The sequence below is a fragment of the Leptonychotes weddellii genome, chromosome 4 (assembly GCF_054177405.1).
Source record: "Leptonychotes weddellii isolate Sample4059 chromosome 4, ASM5417740v2, whole genome shotgun sequence".
NCBI lineage: Eukaryota > Metazoa > Chordata > Mammalia > Carnivora > Phocidae > Leptonychotes > Leptonychotes weddellii.
In genome coordinates this window covers 8105521-8122948 of record NC_138372.1, presented here as the reverse complement: position 1 = coordinate 8122948, position 17428 = coordinate 8105521, and the positions used below count along the sequence as shown (strand labels likewise).

At 52.7% G+C, this 17428-nt stretch overlaps 1 protein-coding gene, 1 long non-coding RNA gene and 1 other non-coding gene across 3 annotated transcripts; 1 reads left to right on the top strand and 2 right to left on the bottom strand.

Moving 5' to 3' along the window:
- Positions 1-2631: 2631 nt before the first annotated feature.
- On the top strand, positions 2632-8797 carry KIAA2013 (KIAA2013 ortholog). The gene is made up of 3 exons (XM_081817492.1): positions 2632-3860; positions 5937-6790; positions 8120-8797. Exons 1-3 carry the CDS (start codon positions 2828-2830, stop codon positions 8135-8137), a joined length of 1905 nt encoding a protein of 634 aa, XP_081673618.1. The 5' UTR covers positions 2632-2827; the 3' UTR covers positions 8138-8797.
- Positions 8798-12092: 3295 nt separating this feature from the next.
- On the bottom strand, positions 12093-15495 carry LOC145721080 (uncharacterized). Its single transcript, XR_014144546.1, has 3 exons — positions 15449-15495; positions 12755-12896; positions 12093-12675 (listed from the first exon to the last, which is right to left on the bottom strand). It is a non-coding gene; the product is annotated as an uncharacterized LOC145721080 (long non-coding RNA).
- Positions 15496-16867: 1372 nt separating this feature from the next.
- On the bottom strand, positions 16868-16984 carry LOC115941646 (U5 spliceosomal RNA). The gene has a single exon (XR_004076385.1). It is a non-coding gene; the product is annotated as a U5 spliceosomal RNA (small nuclear RNA).
- Positions 16985-17428: the final 444 nt, after the last annotated feature.

Below are 17428 nucleotides of genomic sequence, written 5' to 3'. Positions count from 1 at the left end.
AATAAGGAAACTGAGGCCCAGAGAAGCGAAGCAACCTGCTCGACATCACACAGCTGATGTAGGAGCACGGTAAGGGCAGCAGCTTTAGAACCCACTCGAACTTTCCGTTTGCTGGGATCCAAGGAGAACCTCTATGGTCAGTTACTGTGGACAGAAAAAATCCTTGGGCCTTGGGGTTCCCGTGGTCCACGTGCCCAGAGTCAGTGTAACTCAGGAGAGGCAATCCATCCGGGAGGCTGCTGGCCTTCCCTGGAGAAAGGATTCACCCGGGCGATGCCTGCCCTCCATTCCTTCCGTATCTCTTTCCTGTTCCCTTTGCCAAATTGCTGGAACTTGAACCTGGTCCAAACTTCATCCAGAAGGAGAGCCTGTCTCCTTAATCAGCCGTGTCTGCTGCCCAGTTGTTATTGCTGGTACGTGCTGCACGTGTTGTGAACAGTTAAAGGTGCAGGACTCTGGTTTCCTGGGAAGCTGCAGAAAGGATGGCTGGCCCGGAGGGCAGTTGTCTGGTGCCAAGGGGTGGGGGTGCTTTTCTCGCTTTCCTTCTTTTATCCACTTCCTTTGCTGAGCCTGAGCCAGGGAAGGGTGCTGGCCTCTGCCACATCCAGCTGCCCCCCGGCCCTCAGCTAGTCCCACTGGCACTTAGCCCCTTTAATAACAATAATGATAGGACTTCCAAGCTGTTCCGTTAAGTGAAAATAGAGAGATACAAGTGTACATTATATGCTACAATGTCTGTGAATGGAAAATAGCGGTGGTTGCGTTTAGGGAGAGGAACAGAATAACTGGGGTCGGGAGAGGGGACGACGTCACCCTTCATGTCCTTAGGACTCTTAATGGGTAAAAATGGTGAATGGCCAAATGTATCACATGCCCGTGTCACTAAAGTCTGAGAGTAAACCTACTTTCTTTTATAATCCCCACTTTATGGATGGAGAAACTGAGGCCCAGGGAAGTCAGCTGACTTGCTAGCAAGGGGTAAGGCCAAGATTCAAAGCCCAGAGAGCCTGAGGCCAGGGTCCTCTGTACTCTTGACCCCTGGCTTTGTTGTGGCTCTGTTGCTGACCCTGGGCTGTGATTCCCTGCTGGGGGGGGGCGGGGGGGGGGCGGCGGAGGAGGGTAGGGAGAGTGGCAACGGAGTGAAGAGCACAAATAATGAAGCTTCCCTTTGACCCAGGAATCTGCTTCTAGGAATTGCTCCCCCTGAAACATTCACGTAAGTGAGCCAAGGTATATGTCTATTACACAGTTGATTGTAATAACAAATATAATTATGTGGGTTTACATTTACTGAACGTTCACTATGTGTCATGCACCTTACATTCCTTGCCTGCATTAACTTATTTATTCCTCAAAAACATGAGAGGCAGATTCTCTCGTCATCCCCATTTCACAGTCAGAATCAAGCCTGGTCCTTTGTTCTCACCACACTGTGCCACCCAAAGACTTCTGCCTTCCCAAGGGGGTTGGATAGAGCCTGTCTTTCTAACGGTAGGTCATGGATTCCTGCACCTCCATGAACATATTCTGTGGGGTTTGTGAACCAGGTGGGAATTAAGAAGTGTATTTATGGGGGTGCCTGGCTGGCTCCGTGGTAAGAGCATGTGACTCTTGATCTCGGGGTAGGGAGTTTATGCCCCACGTTGGGTATAGAGATTACTAAAAAAATAAATAAACTATTAAAAAAATTGTGTTTATGCTTTGATAATAACCTTGAAAAAAAAAAAAGTGAGCATACTGTAGGATCACCTGGACAGGTACCTTCTCACAGGATGCTGGCACCCCAACCCGGCAAACATACCAGTGTCTGCTCACAGCCCACAGGAAGCCGCCTCAAATGACCGTTTAATTTTCAACAACTGGGAAGCACTGTCTGGTTTTGGAATGTCCTGAAACCAAAATGGAAACAATCGCCCCATTGTCCGCCCCTGTGCTCGTATTGAATTTTTTCCCCAGAAACGAAGCAAAATTTCTCTTTTGCATTGATGATTCACAATTTAAAGGCATTTTCAAATAATGAGACTTTAGTGTCTTGTGTCATTTAGTAAGTTAAAACTCAGGGTGACATCAAGAAGACGACTTGGTATGGTAGAGAAATGGACAGTCCTGGGTGGGATTCGTGTCTCCATATACTGTACATGCAGCCAGACAGGTCTGGAAGAGTTGTCAACAAAAATATTTCCTAAAAAGTCTAGTTTACAGTGGTCTTTCTCTTTCTTTCTTTCTTTCTTTCTTTTTCTTTCTTTCTTTCCTCCTTTCTTATCTATACTAAATTTTTTTGCAGGGAGGATCGTCATTTTTACAGAAAAGTTTCCTTTTTATTTTTTTCCCACTCTTAGGGCTATTGAATCCATCAGTAGCAAAGGGGGCCCAACACGTGTTCGGTTTGGCTGGCTCAATATTTTTTTTTACAAGTGAGTTGGATACTTCCACTCCCCCACCCCTCCCCCAGACCCCAGCCCTCCCTGGGACTTCGCTCTAACAGCCCGGGATCCGACCGTCCAGCCCCCGCGGCTCCCGCCGCGTCGTCGTCGTGGCTCCGCCCCCTTATCTCTGGCCCACCCCTGCCTCTTCCCTCCGCCCCCTCCTTTCCCGCGTGTCGCAAAAGACCCGGCAGCGCTTGACGGCCGGTGCTGTTTGACGGCCGGGGGCAACCGAGAAGGAGGAGGAAGCGGCGGAGGCTGCTGCTGCTGCGGCAGCTGCGGCAGCTGCGGCGGGGGCCGGAGTGGGCGCCGCGGTCCGGGCCGGGGAGTGAGGCGCGGGCGGCCGGGCCGGTGGGCTGGGCGGCGGGCCCGGCGGCCGCCCCCGCGCCGCGCCTGGCGGCCCGATGTGGCTGCAGCAGCGGCTTAAGGGGCTGCCGGGACTCCTGTCGAGCAGCTGGGCCCGCCGCCTACTCTGCCTGCTCGGCCTCTTGCTGCTGCTTCTCTGGTTCGCCGGCTCCGGGGCGCGGCGGGCCGCGGGCGGCCTGCACCTGCTGCCCTGGGCCCGCGGCGAGCCGGGCGCCGCCGAGCCCTCTGCCTGCCTGGAGGCGGCCACCCGCGCCTGGCGCGGCCTACGGGAGCGCGGTGAGGCTGTCCCGCTGGGCCCTGGAGTGCCGGCCCTGGTGGCCAACGGCTTCCTGGCACTGGACGTGGCCGCCAACCGGCTGTGGGTGACTCCTGGAGAACGAGAGCCCGCCGTGGCGCCGGACTTCGTGCCCTTCGTGCAGCTACGCCCGCTCAGTGCCCTCTCCGAAGCGGGAGAGTCAGTGCTGCTGCTGCGTGAGGGGCTGCTGCGCCGAGTGCGTTGCCTGCAGCTGGGGACCTCGGGTCCCGGCCCTGCGGCCGCCGGCCCCGGGCCCGCCTCGGCCTCCGGCCTGGTCACAGGATCCGGCCGCGACTGCGTGCTGCTGCAAGAGGACTTTCTGGCGCACCGGGGCCGACCCCACGTCTATCTGCAGCGTATCCAGCTCAACAATCCCACGGAGCGGGTGGCCGCGCTGCAGACTGTGGGGCCCACTGCCGGCCCGGCCCCCAGAGCCTTCACCAGTACCCTGGAGAAGGTGGGAGACCATCAGTTCCTCCTCTACTCAGGCCGGTCCCCGCCTTTTCCCACGGGGCTGGTGCACCTGGTGGTGGTGGCCGCCAAGAAGCTAGTGAACCGGCTCCAAGTGGCTCCCAAGACACAGCTGGACGAGACAGTGTTGTGGGTGGTGCATGTTTCAGGCCCCATTAGCCCCCAGGTGCTCAAAAGCAAAGCAGCCAAGGAGCTCAAGGTGCTCCAGGATTTGGCCCGAAAGGAAATGCTGGAGCTCTTGGAGATGCCAGCGGCTGAGCTACTTCAGGACCACCAGCGCCTCTGGGCTCAGCTCTTCAGCCCAGGTGAGGCCTGGCCAGTTCTTGGTCCACAGTCCACACCTTACACCAGGGTGTCCACAGTGCACCCTGGAGATAGCCCGCTAAAGTATACGGAGGTGACACTGAAGGGGAGTAGTGGGGTGGTTACACGGGGCTTGGCCATTGACCTGGGGCTGACTCTCTGCTCTACCACTTAGTATCTGCGTGATCTTGGACCAGTTAACTGATTCCCATGGGCTTGTATTCAGTAATAACAGTAGCACTGACCTCAGTGGGCTTTTGTGAGAGTCTAATGAAAGAATGAGTGTGAAGGACAGGTCTTACTGTTATTTGTTCTTGTAGATGAGGACTGATTTGGAGAATGGATGTGGGGGTCAGTTTTTAAAGGATAAATCAACAGGCAGAGAGAGGCCTGGCCGTCCCCAGATTCTTGTTCTCAGTTCCCCACAGTCTGGCTGGTGACAGGCATGGGCTTTTTTTTAAATTTTATTTTAAGTGAACTCTGCCCATCATGGGGCTTGAACTCACAACCCCGAGATCAAGAGTCATGTGTCCTAGGCACCCCCAAGGCAGGACTTTCGCTAGGCTGAAGTGTGCCTTGGCCAGAGTGGCTGCACCTTTTCACTGGGAGGGAATGGAACTTCTGCTCCAGCAAGTTGGAATGGGCAGGTCAAATGAAAACTTCTTTCCCCCGTTGACTGTTGCAGTAAAGGAAATCGTATTCTAGATGAGAGAGAGATTTTGGGTTCCAGGGTGCTTGTTGTCTAAATCCTTATACTTAGTTGCTCAACGTGTGTTTAATTCACTCAGCAAATATTGAGTGGATCTTGCTAGGGACTGTTCTCCCCATACGAGGGATACAGAAGTGAATAGAACAAATTTCCTGTTCTCATGGTGCTTGCTCAAATTCCGGACGGGAAGAAGACGATACTGGAAAAGTGAAAATCTGAATGAATAAGCAAGATAACTTTTTAGAATAAAAAGTTCTGTGAAGTTAAAAGTATGTGTTGGAGGGTGACAGGGTGAGGGGAAGGGTGGGGTGGGGCTTCTGTTTAGCTCCAGTTGTCAGGGAGGCCTCTCAGAGGAGGAAGCACTTAGCCAAGACCTGAATAGCAAGAAACCAGCCGAGTGATGATGTGGAGGGAGCCGGCAGGTCAGAGGCCCTAAGGCAGGAGGAGGTGTGGTTGAGGCCAGTGTGGCTGAGCAAGGGGGGGGGGTGATCGCCAGATCCTGAAAGGGCCTTGTAGACCTTGATAAGGATGGTGATTTTGATTCTCTGTGGGATGGAAAACAGCAGAGACACCACCAGCTGTACATTTTTAAAGCTCCCTCTGGCTGCTGTGTGCAGAGTACAGACTGTGAGGGGATGAAAGCGGGACACGGAGACCCCATGCGAGGATTTTGCAGGAGCCCAGGTGAAAGAGGAGGGTGGCTGGGACCAGAGTTGTCACCGCGGAGACCGAAGGGGACGGCTTCTGATACTTTTGGAGGTGGTGCCACCAGGACTTTGCATGGACTGGGCGTGGGCCGTGAGAATTTGAGGGTGACTTCTAAATTTGTGGGGAAGGCTTGAGCAAGTGTCCGGAGTTAAGCTGGGGAAGGATTGGCTTGGGGCTGGAAGAGTCAGGTTCAAAATGCCTGTCGGGCATCCGGGTGGAGACACCCAATGGGCGGTTAGCTGTTTGAGTCTAGAATTCATACAGATTTGGGAGATGGGGTGTTCAGATGTTATTTAAAGCTACAGGACTGGAGAACAAGATGTTAGCAAGGAGCAGGCTGAGACGGGCCAGGGCGCTGATGACAGTGCTGTGGACGCAGAGGGCTGGACTTTTCAGCTGCCACCATGTCCTGGCCCCGCCTGTGTTCTTCTGGGCGCTGGCAGGAGGCCCCGCTTCGAACAGGATTTTAGGTTCCCGGCCCACAGGATCAAGTTGGTCATGTGAGGGAGCCAGGCAGAATGACTTTCTCCCCTCAGGGGAGACTGGCGTGCCTGTGCCTCCCTAGGGGCCAAAGGTGCGTTCTCTGCTGCTCTTCATGTCCTGACCTCAGCCTCCCGGCCACGCCGTTCCTCCTTAACGTGCACGCTTTGTGGTGTTACAGGCGTGGAAATGAAGAAGATCACGGACGCCCACACCCCGTCGGGCCTGACCGTGAACCTGACACTGTACTACATGCTCTCCTGTTCGCCAGCCCCCCTGCTCAGCCCCAGCCTGAGCCACCGGGAGCGCGACCAGATGGAGTCGACGCTCAGCTATGAAGACCACTGCTTCAGCGGCCACGCCACCATGCACGCCGAGAACCTCTGGCCGGGCCGCCTGTCCTCCGTCCAGCAGATCCTGCAGCTCTCCGACCTGTGGAGGCTGACCTTGCAGAAGCGCGGCTGCAAGGGGCTGGTGCGGGTCGGCGCCCCAGGCATCCTGCAGGGCATGGTGCTCAGCTTCGGGGGGCTGCAGTTCACCGAGAACCACCTGCAGTTCCAGGCCGACCCCGACGTGCTGCACAACAGCTACGCCCTGCACGGCATCCGCTACAAGAACGACCACATCGACCTGGCCGTGCTCGCGGACCCCGAGGGCAAGCCGTACCTGCACGTGTCCGTGGAGTCGCGCGGCCAGCCTGGCAAGATCTACGCGTGCGAGGCGGGCTGCCTGGAGGAGCCCGTGGAGCTGACCTCGGCACCCCAGGGCCACACCTTCCCGGTCATGGTGACGCAGCCCATCACGCCGCTGCTCTACATCTCCACCGACCTCACGCACCTGCAGGACCTGCGCCACACGCTGCACCTCAAGGCCATCCTGGCCCACGATGAGCACATGGCCCAACAGGACCCTGGGCTGCCCTTCCTCTTCTGGTTCAGCGTGGCCTCCCTCATCACCCTCTTCCACCTCTTCCTCTTCAAGCTCATCTACAACGAGTACTGTGGGCCTGGGGCCAAGCCCCTCTTCAGGAGTAAGGTATAAAGCCCCGGCCTTGTGTTCTGTCCTGAGGCCAGCACAGGGGAGGGCCCGGGTCCTACTGGGGTCCCCTTCTAAGCCAGTACCCTCCACCCGCGACACAGAGAGGAGTGAGTGTGTTTAGAGAGGATATGAAAAAGTGACTTCTAAGAGGAGACCGTAGGAAGGGACAGTGGTGGGTAGCTGAGTCTACTGGCCTCCCAGGGACAGTCCCTTCCCTCCCCCAGTAAATCTCAGCATTTACAAATAATTGCAACAAACCTCTACATTGACCCGAGCCTCCGTCTAAGCTGCAGCGGGGGACCCCTGTCCTCACCCCTGAGGGCTCGTTCACTGCCCCTTGCTGGGGGCCCGCTAAGGGGGTCATCTTGTCAGCGCAGGGCATGATCCTTCCCCTCCTGTTTCCTAAAACCTCTTTGCCCCCAGGAAGCCGTGACTTTGAGCATGGCCACTGTGGGACTCTCAGCTAGAATGTGTCTTGGGGATCAGGCTCAGCCTCGGGGAGGCCGCCTCATCTGCCCTGCCACCCAGCCCTCCGTGCTTTCTTGCTGCCAGGATTTCCCGGGAGAGGGAACAGAAGGGAGTCCATTATCGGCAGTCACAGGAGAAAGTCCCTCGGAGGGACTGTCCTCTTCTTGTTGGACTAGTGAGTGGGGAGATACATTAGGTCTCGATCTGTGCTCTCAGCAGTTAAGGAGCCTGGGCCAACTCAGGAGAGATGCCTCATTACCTCCACGGGGGGCTTCGTGCCTTCTGGTTTCTAGTTTCTGGCCCGAGGCCAGGTTGAGAAGAAGTAGCACTCAACCTGAAGGAGTGGGAGAAGGGTGGGCAGCAGGTCTGAGCTCTGAGCTTGAAGAACAAACGGAAAGTCAGATGAGAAAGAAATCTTCCCGAGCTGTAATGGAACAGGTGCTAAATTTGCATTGCGTGGGTCTGACAGCCTCTATGAAGTAGGCAAGCTGCTTTTCCCTGCTGCTTGGTGGGCTTCTGGCATATACCCATCTGCCCTTGGTTCCCCACCTAATCGGGAGGGGGAGCCAAACCCCTAAGTTTGGGGTGCTACCCCCCTGTCCCTCCATTTCCTCGGGCTCGAGCTGGGCTGCGGCAGAGCAGAGCCCAGTGAACACCGAGCCAGCCTGCGGAGGTGTCCTGGCCACAGACTCCACGGTGGCTGTCGCACGTCCCTGGGCCAGGAGCGCCTGCAGAGCTGGATCAGAGCCTGGGCGGGGGGCCACCAGGGTCATCTCTGTCACCTGCTCCCCCTGGTAGTCGTGTAGCTTCCACGGGGTTGGCGGTGAAGAATAACAACTTGTTCTGTTAATTGGACAGGAAGATCCCAGTGTCTGAGCGCACCAACAGCCCTGCTTTCAGCCCCGTCTGCACAAGACACCCAGCACTGACAGTCCTGCTGCACGAACAAGGGAGCCTTTGAAAGCACCCACCCTTTTGTGCCTTGTTGGGGACACCAGTGACGCAGAGCGCGTGTGGATGTTCAGGAGGCGGCATCGGGGAGCGGGAGGGGAGGGCCAGTGGACTTCTTGTAAGCTTTCGACTCAATAAAATGAACCTAGATGGAAAATACTTGAAATTGAACTCACTCCTTCTGCTTCCCCCGCCCCCCTTTCTTCTGTCCCAGGATATAGACCCTCTTTTGAAAAGACTTGTTTAGGAAAAATTGTGTTCTATTCCTAATTTAATGTGTTCTTTCTTGACTGAATTTTTAATTTATTGTTGAGATTTGGCTGGACGGTTTTCGCATCCCCTTGAGACAGTGAGTCGTGGAGGTGATCTCCGACCGACGCCGCCCCACCTGTGCGGAGGGCGCGGGTCTCGGCTCATCCCCGGGTTCGCACGTTGTCTCTTATCATGAGCCTGGGGAGATCTGTGCTTTTGTACTTCTGGCCTTTAGGGGAGGTATTTAACTTTCTAGTGATTGATGATTGTTGGGTTTTGAAATACCAAAGCTTCTTTTTTGTTCTGTTTTTAAATAAATCTCTTTCAAACTTCCATGACCGGTTTGTGTGTGGTTGAAACCCGGAGACATGGGGTCTTCCTCCGTCACCAGGCTTTTTGGGGTAGTGTCTGAAGCAGAAGGGCCAGCCGCCTGGTCCTGCCCTAATGACGCGAATTGTTTCCCCGCATCTAATTCTCTTCAGAAGATGTGGAGGCCGCCACCTAGCCCCTCGGCCAGGGTGGGGGCTCACCGGGTTGCCTGGCCAAGGCCACGGTGGCCACAGCCCGACTCACCAGGGAGCCTGGTCTCCTCGCCAGCAGCTGAGTGTCGCCCACAACCGCGGGCTGGGAAAGAGCATGACCAGGCATGTCCAGCCCGACCACGAGTCGCCCTGGCTCCACACGCCTCCCCCTTCTGTGCTGGGCAGGGCAGAGCTCAGAGGTGCTCCCCTCGTCCACCCACAAGTCATTGGCGGGCCTGCCTGTTTAGGGGAGCAGGAACCTCGTGGGGCGCCACTGGGTGTGTGGTTTAGGGTATGGCGTGCCCTGCAGTCCTTACGTGAAAACCAAAAGCTGGCTGGACAAGAGCCCTAGCTCATAGTTCCACCCCTCTGTTTAGCTTGGAACCCGGCCTGCCGGAGCTTGCCGTAAACGGTAAAAATAGACCCGTGTACCCGCTGCCGAGAAAGCCTGAACCTACGATCTCAATAAACGACTTGGGCGGGATGGCATCAAGTGCTCGCTGTGTGCTGGGGACAGTCCACGGGCGGGCGGCCGCAGGAGGAGGTGAGGATCAGATCGGGCTTTGAGGGTGGGGAGGCCGCGGGGGGGCCAGGCTGCGGTGCGGCTCCGTCACCGCCCTCCCCCACCTCTGGTGGCCGCCTCCCCTGAGCGACCTTTGCTCCCCTCAGCGATGGCATCAGCAGCCGGCCCCAAGAATGCCAGGTGTCTGCCAGGAGCGGGAACCACCCTCACAGGGAGGGGATGCAGGCGGCCTTAGCCGGGGGCTGCCCTGCGCCATCCAGTAACACCTCTCGCCTCTCCGGACGGATGCACCGAGGTTTCACCAAGTAACCCTAACCTGCACCGTGGGCCCCCCTTCGGGAGCTTCCCGGGTGTCATCTGAACCTGGTCCCTGTTCCCAGAGGGCGGGAGGGACCAAAGATGAGGCAGGCCACTGCAGGTGGGGAGAAGGCAACTTACCGGTGAGACCTCTCTTCGGCGCCATCAGACGAGTGGATCCCCGACCCGCCCACCTGCACGTTAAAACTTTCTGCAGAGGCCTTATCTGTAAAGCTCCGTCACCATCACGGGCCGTGTCCTTGGAGCAGCCTTTGGGAGCAGGAAAGGCACTCAGATCCCACATCCAGGGACACGGAGGGGGTGAGGAGCCTCTGAGGTCACTGGCGGTCACCCCCTCTCCACACGCCCCCAGCCCTCTCCCCTCCTCTCAGCCCACTTTTTACTGGCAGCTGCAGCCAGCCCCTCTGTGTGGATGCGAATCCCCGCCAGCACCTTGCGTAGCTTCTCTCTTCCCTTCGGGAAGACTAGGCCACCTACCATGAGGCCCGCGGCTCCTCTGGGGGAGGAGTTTTCCAAAAGGGAGTTGGACCTCCCAAGGGCATTGGTATGGGCTGAATGTGTCCCCCCAAATACACATGTTGAAATGCTACCCCCCAGGGTGGTGGTGTTTGGAGGGGGCCCTGTGGGAGGTGACTAGGTCATGAGGGTGGAGCCCTCCCGAATGGGATTAGTGCCCTAATAAGAGGGACCCCAGCGAGCACCCTTGTCCTCTCCTGTGTGCAAGGTGGGACAACAATGGGCATCTTAACCCAGACGGGGGTGCTCACCAGAACCCGTGTGCCGGCCCCTGATCTTGGGCTTCCAGCCCCCAGAACTGGGGGAAATACCTTCCTCTTTTGCCTAAGCCCTCTGTCCCTGACCCCCTGCTCTAGGAGCCCAAACAGACTAAGATATTCAGGCATGTTCCTGCAGTGGAGGAGTGGAACTTTTCCCAGGTGAAAACAAACCAAGAAACAGATTCATAGGATCTTAGATGGAGAAGAAACCTTGCAGCTCTTCTTGCTCAGGAGTCTGTAACCACCTGGCTTCACGGGATCCATGGACCCCAGAATGGCCAACTGTATGCACTTTTTTTTTTTTCTTTCATGAGAGGTCCTGTAGCTTTCTTCAGATTCCCAAAGGATGCCTGATTTCAAAATGAACAAGACAACCTGCACTTTGGGGTCTTGTTTTTACCCTCCCCCACCCACCCCAGGGAGCAGCAGTGGTCTGGGCTTCTGAAGCCTGGTTCGGGGTCTGGCGATTGGGTGGCTCACACCACTTGCCGTGGAGCAGATACTCCTCCCTGCAGAAAGGAGGCTGCCCGGCCCTGGCTGAGCAAACAGCTTCACCCTAAACCAGCTACCTGCGGTCTGACACTCCTGGTTCCTGGGAGCCTCTCCTCTGGACTTTGGCCAATGGAAGCTTTGGATAAATCATTTGATTCGGTCAATATTTATTGTGAATCTTCTAGCCGGCCATGCATCTGGTCCATGGGTGGCAAAGGGGGAAAGATTACATTTGATGAACATCTACTGTGTGCTTGGCACTTAAGTTTTGCAAAGGCCTTGGGCTATATCTGACTTTGCATCTCTGGCTGGCCAGAAACTAGATGTCCAAAGAATGTTTGCTGAGTTACAGTTGTATGCATTACGTCATTTAATCCTTGTGTGTGGGGTTGCAAGTGACCGAAAACCTTAATGATAACCTCCTCAGGGCGCCTGGGTGGCTCAGTTGGTTGAGCGACTGCCTTCAGCTCAGGTCATGATCCCAGGGTCCTGGGATCGAGTCCCGCATCGGGCTCTCTGCTCCTTGGGAGCCTGCTTCTCCCTCTGCCTCTCTCTCTCTCTCTCTCTCTGTCTCTCATGAATAAATAAATAAAATCTTTAAAAAAAAAAAACAAAAAAAAAAGAAGTCAAACAGACGGCGATCAGAAAGTGGGAGCATGGGGCTGGCACGCTGAACCTCTGCTGGAGGGTCAGGGGTGGCTCCCTGGAGGAAGCTGAAGTCTGCAAGCTGGAACCTGGATAATGGGCATCCCCCAGGGTAAGGCATGGGAGAGGGCCATCCAGGCAGTGGGCAGAGCATGAGTTAAGTGTACAGAGGTGGGGACGTTTAGGGATGCAAGAGCACCGTAATACCTCAGTTCGTCCAGAGTGTAGACTCCTCAAAATGAATAAAGTGGGTGATAAGGTTAGAGAGTTGGGGTTTATGGATCATTCTTTTTATTGATCTTTGACTTCTTTTTTTCCCCGCCCCCGTGATCCGTATCTTTGACTTCTTTTTTTTTTAATTTTTAAAATTTTTTTAAAGATTTTATTTATTTATTTGACAGAGAGAGAGATAGTGAGAGCAGGAACACAAGCAGGGGGAGTGGGAGAGGGAGAAGCAGACTTCCTGCCGAGCAGGGAGCCCGATGTGGGGTTCGATCCCAGGACCCTGGGATCATGACCTGAGCCGAAGGCAGACGCTTAACAACTGAGCCACCCAGGCGCCCCCATATCTTTGACTTCTAAAGGCAGGCGGTGGGTAGGCTCAGCCCTAACTCATGGCAATGACAACATCACAGGTGACAATTCCTCCCATGGACATAGCACCTCCTCTCCCCTCCTTACTGTTATAATTTTAGCCAATCTTTACAGCTTCCACCCAAACCAAGGGAGGGCAGTTTATCACCCTGTTTTACAAAAGTAGAAACTGAGACCGGGTGCAAGAGAGTGACTTGTCAAAGGTCAAAGGGAGGTGACCAGCACCTTGCAGGATTGACATTCTCCCATTGACAAGATAATGACTACCTCTGCTCACAGGTAAATCATAGCTCCTGGATGCCCAACTGCCACAGGAATCAATGTGACCGCTCTGCGGGTGTCCTGAGAGATGACAAAACAGGATGGTGAGCTCAAAGAAAGGCTGTGAATTCTCTCAAAATAGAACTTCGAGATGGGGCACCTGGGCGGCTCAGTCGGTTAAGCGTCTGCCTTTGGCTCCGGTCATGATCCAGGGATCCTGGGATCGAATCCTGCATCAGGCTCCCTGCTCAGTGGGGAGTCTGCTTCTCCCTCTCCCTCTGCTGTGCGTGCTCTCTCTCTCTCTGTCAAATAAATAAATAAAACCTTTAAAGAACAAACAAACCAAAAAAAGCTTCATGAAAATGTAATTAAACAGCATTTCCGGGGAAAGGAGCTGAATATAAAAGAGTCAGCAGTGGGCTGGGAGTTAGGGGACCTGGTTCCATTTCCAGCTTGGTCATTATCATCGTGCAACCTCAAAGAAGTGAGTTAAGCGTTTATCCTCCAGGTTCCCACCTGTAAAATGGGTCTAATAGCACCTTCCAACTTCATAAGATGGTCAGGAAGTCCCACTAAATAAATGACTGTGCGTGAATGTGCTTTGATAAATTCAAAATCTTCTACCCACACAGGGGATGGTTTGTACTGAATACCTGGAGGCAAAAGAATGCACCCAGAGCTCCGAAACCCATGGACAGAATTCAGAGGGGCTGCAAACGTGGATCGGAAATTCATCTTTATTTTCACTAACCTCTAACTGAAATTTAGCATCTCCTCCCATGATTAACTTTGGCATTTAGGTCATTGTCCCAAGTAGAAATCACAGCATTCATGTCCCATTATGGTTGCTGCAGAGATCTTGAAATATTGCTCATGTTCATCATAACTTTGAAATTATGGTAGTCCTTAGACTTGCCACTTGACCCTATTTATTTAATTTATCTATTATTTTATCTATTTAATCTATTAATGAAGAAGCACATGTTACCACTCACAAATTTGTTTTAAAAATATATTTAGGGGTGGGCTCCTGGGTGGCTCAGATGGTTAAGCGTCTGCCTTTGGCTCAGGTCATGATCCCAGGGTCCAGGGATCGAGTGCCACATCGGGCTCCCTGCTCCTTGGGAGCCTGCTTCTCCCTCTGCTTCTCTCTCTCTCTCATGAATAAATAAATAAAATCTTAAAAAAAAAAAATATATATATATATATATTTAGGGGTGGGTGCCTGGGTGGCTCAGTCGGTTAAGCGTCTGTCTTCTGCTCAGGTCATGATCTCGGGGTCCTGGGATCTCCCGTGTTGGGCTCCCCATTTAGTGGGGAGTCTGCTTCTCCCTCTGCCCCTCTCCCCCTCATGCTCTCTCTCTCTTAAATAAATAAAATGTTTATATATTTAGGGGTGCCTGACTCAGTTGGTAGGGCGTGTGACTCTTGATCTCAGGGTTGTAAATTCGAGCCCCACGTTGGGTGTAGAAATTACTTAACAAAATGTTAAAAAAATTTTCTTAAATATATTTTAAACTTTAAAATTATGGCTCATGTTTAACATACACACAAATAGCCAAATGGGAGATAAATAGATAGATACAAGAGGAGGTTTATGATGGGAATTGGCTCATGAAGTTATGGAGGCTGAGAAGTCCCATGATCTGCCATCTGCAGATGAAGACCCAGGAAAGCTGGTGATGTCAGTGGAAATTAGGGCCAAGATCCAGGAGCTGATGTCCAAAGGCAGAAGATGTGTCCCAGCTCTAGTGAAAAAAGAGCCAATTTGCCCTTCCTCTACCTTTGTGCTCTATTCAGGCCCTCAACAGGTTGGGTGAGGCCCACCCACTTGGAAGGACCATCTACTCAGTCCATTGGTTCAGACGCTAACCTCTTCCAGAAACACCCTCACAGACACACCCAGAAATAATGTTTTACCAGCTCTGGGGGCATCTCTTAGCCCAGTCAAGCAGACACCAAAAGTCAATCAGCACAGTGACCAGTTAGTTCAGATTTAGTATTTTTATGAACTCATAGATATATTTTTTAAGATTTTATTTATTTATTTGACAGAGAGAGACACAGCGAGAGAGGAAACACAAGCAGGGGGAGTGGGAGAGTTCGGAGAAGCAGGCTTCCTGCCGAACAGGGAGCCCGATGCGGAGTTTGATCCCAGGACTCTGGGATCAGGACCTGAGCTGAGGCAGACGCCCAACGACTGAGCCACCCAGATACCCCGAACTCATAGATTTAAATAGATTGGAGATGTCTCGATCCTTTGAATGTATGAATCTTCTTAATGGTCCATCGATATCATGTTTGGCTTTTGGGAGCCTCTGTAAGGGGCACATTTCCTGGCTCGAGCCTGCACTCTCCATTTCTCCAAGGAGCCCGCTTCCTTTGACCAAGGAATGGCATTTTGAGACTGTAATCTGGGTGCTTGGGGGTGCTCATTACACTAGGTTGTTTTTGCCAAAGGTGAACAACAAACAAATTTAAAACCCCTGCATGGGATATACAGAGACGGCACTGGCCGCCAGCATTTAATTCTGACTGACCCGAGCCAGCAAGTGAGGAGCAGTTTGCTGGGGAGAAAGAAAGGAAAATGACCCTGCTAGGGCTTGAATACATCACCGGACAACATGAGCCTGCTCCTTGGTGAGCTGTAGACCCAGACCACACGGAGGGCAGGTGCCTGCCTTGCAAGGTCACTTTATTTGTACAAATAAGGAGACCTCAAGGAATAGTTTCCAAAGCTGTGACTCCCCAGGCAGGGGGGAAGCAGGCTCCTTTTATTGGGGTTTGGGATGGATATTTAGAGAGGGACTGTAATTTTATAATGAGGCTGAGATACCTGTGGGCACTGACTCACCTGGACAGGTATGGTTCCCAGATGTTTCTTTTCCTGTTTCAGCAGTTTGTTAGTTTCTAAAAGATGAAATGGACAGGCAGAAGCTTCTAGGAGTTTCCTGAGTTCAGGAGGTCAGCTCTGAGTTCAGCGGGTCAAGAGGTCTCCCTGGTGACAAATGCGGGGACCAGGGCAGCAGGGCTGGACTGAGGGGAACTGCCTCAGGCACCCTGAACCAGGGCATGGTCATCTACACAAAGGGACATCAAGGGGTGCCTGGGTGGCTCAGTCGGTTAAGCCACCGACTCTTGGTTTCGGCTCAGGTCATGATCTCAGGGTCATGAGATTGAGCCCCGCATCTTGCTCAGCATCATGCTCAGCGTGGAGTCCCCTTGGGACTCTCTCTCCCTTTTCCTCTACGCCTCCCCCCTCCCTCTCAAATAAATAAATCTTTAAAAAAGGAGGGGGGACATCAAAAGGGCCTAGGAACGAGGCAGGAAGAGCTGGCCTGGGAGGTGGAGAAACTCAAGGAGGGAACTTCGGGATGGATTCCCTCCCTCCTTTGCTGGTTCAAACACTGCTAGTTTTCTTCCCCAGGATTCCCTCCCTCCCTCCCTCCTGGAGTCTCACACCATTAGCAGGGCTCATGGCTGCCTAGAGGAAAGACTACATTTCCCAGCCTACCCCACACCAGGCGGGATAGCAAAGCTAAATTCTGGCCAATGGAATTGGTTAAAAAATTAACTTCCTCTAGAGTTTTATCAAATCCATTATAACCATGATTAAAAGTCTTTCTCATTCCGATTTTTCACAAATGATCCAGCTCTGGTTTTAATGAACTTATCAGGAAAACAAAAAAACCAACAGCAATGCTTATAAATATGTCTTAGAAAAAAGCAGCCAAAAAAAAAAAAAAAAGGCTTACAATAAATGCAACCGTCAGAGCCAGAACCAGAAGGGTGCCGGGCCTTGCCAGGCATTTATCTCCTTGAAAGGTGTTTGTGAATAGATATGCCCCATGCACCAGTCACCTTTTTAGAAAAAAAGTTTTATCCAAAGTCTGAGCAAAACCAGGTTAACTGGATGTTCTCTGTTGAGCAAATATCTGTGCTAGATTCTGCGCGAGGCCTGGGAGCAAAGAGAAGTCGGTGCTTGGTGGCGGTTTCCAACCTGTAAACATTTTGAGCACAGCAGACTTTCAAGAAGATTATAGTTTTTTGTAGTCGAGTTCTGCTCAGGGAAGAAAGCTCAGATTTCTACAGGAGATGTAGCACTACCTGATTCCTCATTGTTAAGTACCCCCCCGCAGCACGCTCAGAAGGAACTGCGATCTTGAACGCGCACAATCGCCTGCGCAAAAAAAAAAAATACACACTTCATTTGAACAAAACCCTGCGAAATCATTAACCAAATCTAATCAATCTTTTATTGAACAACGTTAGTAGCCTTGCAAAGCGCAAGGCCTCAAAAAATTGGCTAAAAACTCAGAATTGTTCCTCTCCACGGAAATCTTTAGTAAAAGGCGAAAGATTTATGCGATCTGAAGAGAAACCAGAGTATGTTCGCTACTCTCCGCACACATCCCTCGGGTAACTGTTACCCCGAACACAGTCATGGTGACTCTTTGCTCGAAAGAACTAGTGATTTCTGTCTTTCTCCCGGACAATTCTGTGAGAGTGGCCTTATTTGGGGGAAAAAATAATTCAAAGGAAAAAAGGAAAATCTAGTCATTTCTAAGTCAGAAATTGTCCGGTGTGCAATGCATTTTGGGTATGCAAATGAACTCCGTTCGTCACGCCCCGGTTCCTGGAAATGCCTTAAATAGTACATTTGTTTTCTTGCTGGGACTGGGACTATCGCCAGGGGGCAGAGCGGAGGCCAGATTTTCGGGATTATAGACTTGAGCTTGGTCCAACCAGAAAAAGTCTGACTCTTGTTTTATAAATCTTGACTCCAAGTAAAAATGTCTTTTGTACTTAAATAAAATAATAATAAAATAAAACT

What these genes read in the sequence shown, in the direction of transcription:
- KIAA2013 (XM_081817492.1), top strand. Translation starts at nt 2,828, where the DNA reads ATGTGGCTGCAGCAGCGGCTTAAGGGGCTGCCGGGACTCCTGTCGAGC. An exon ending in GGCTCAGCTCTTCAGCCCAG is followed by an intron (nt 3,861 to 5,936) that starts GTGAGGCCTGGC and finishes GTGGTGTTACAG; the next exon opens with GCGTGGAAATGAAGAAGATC.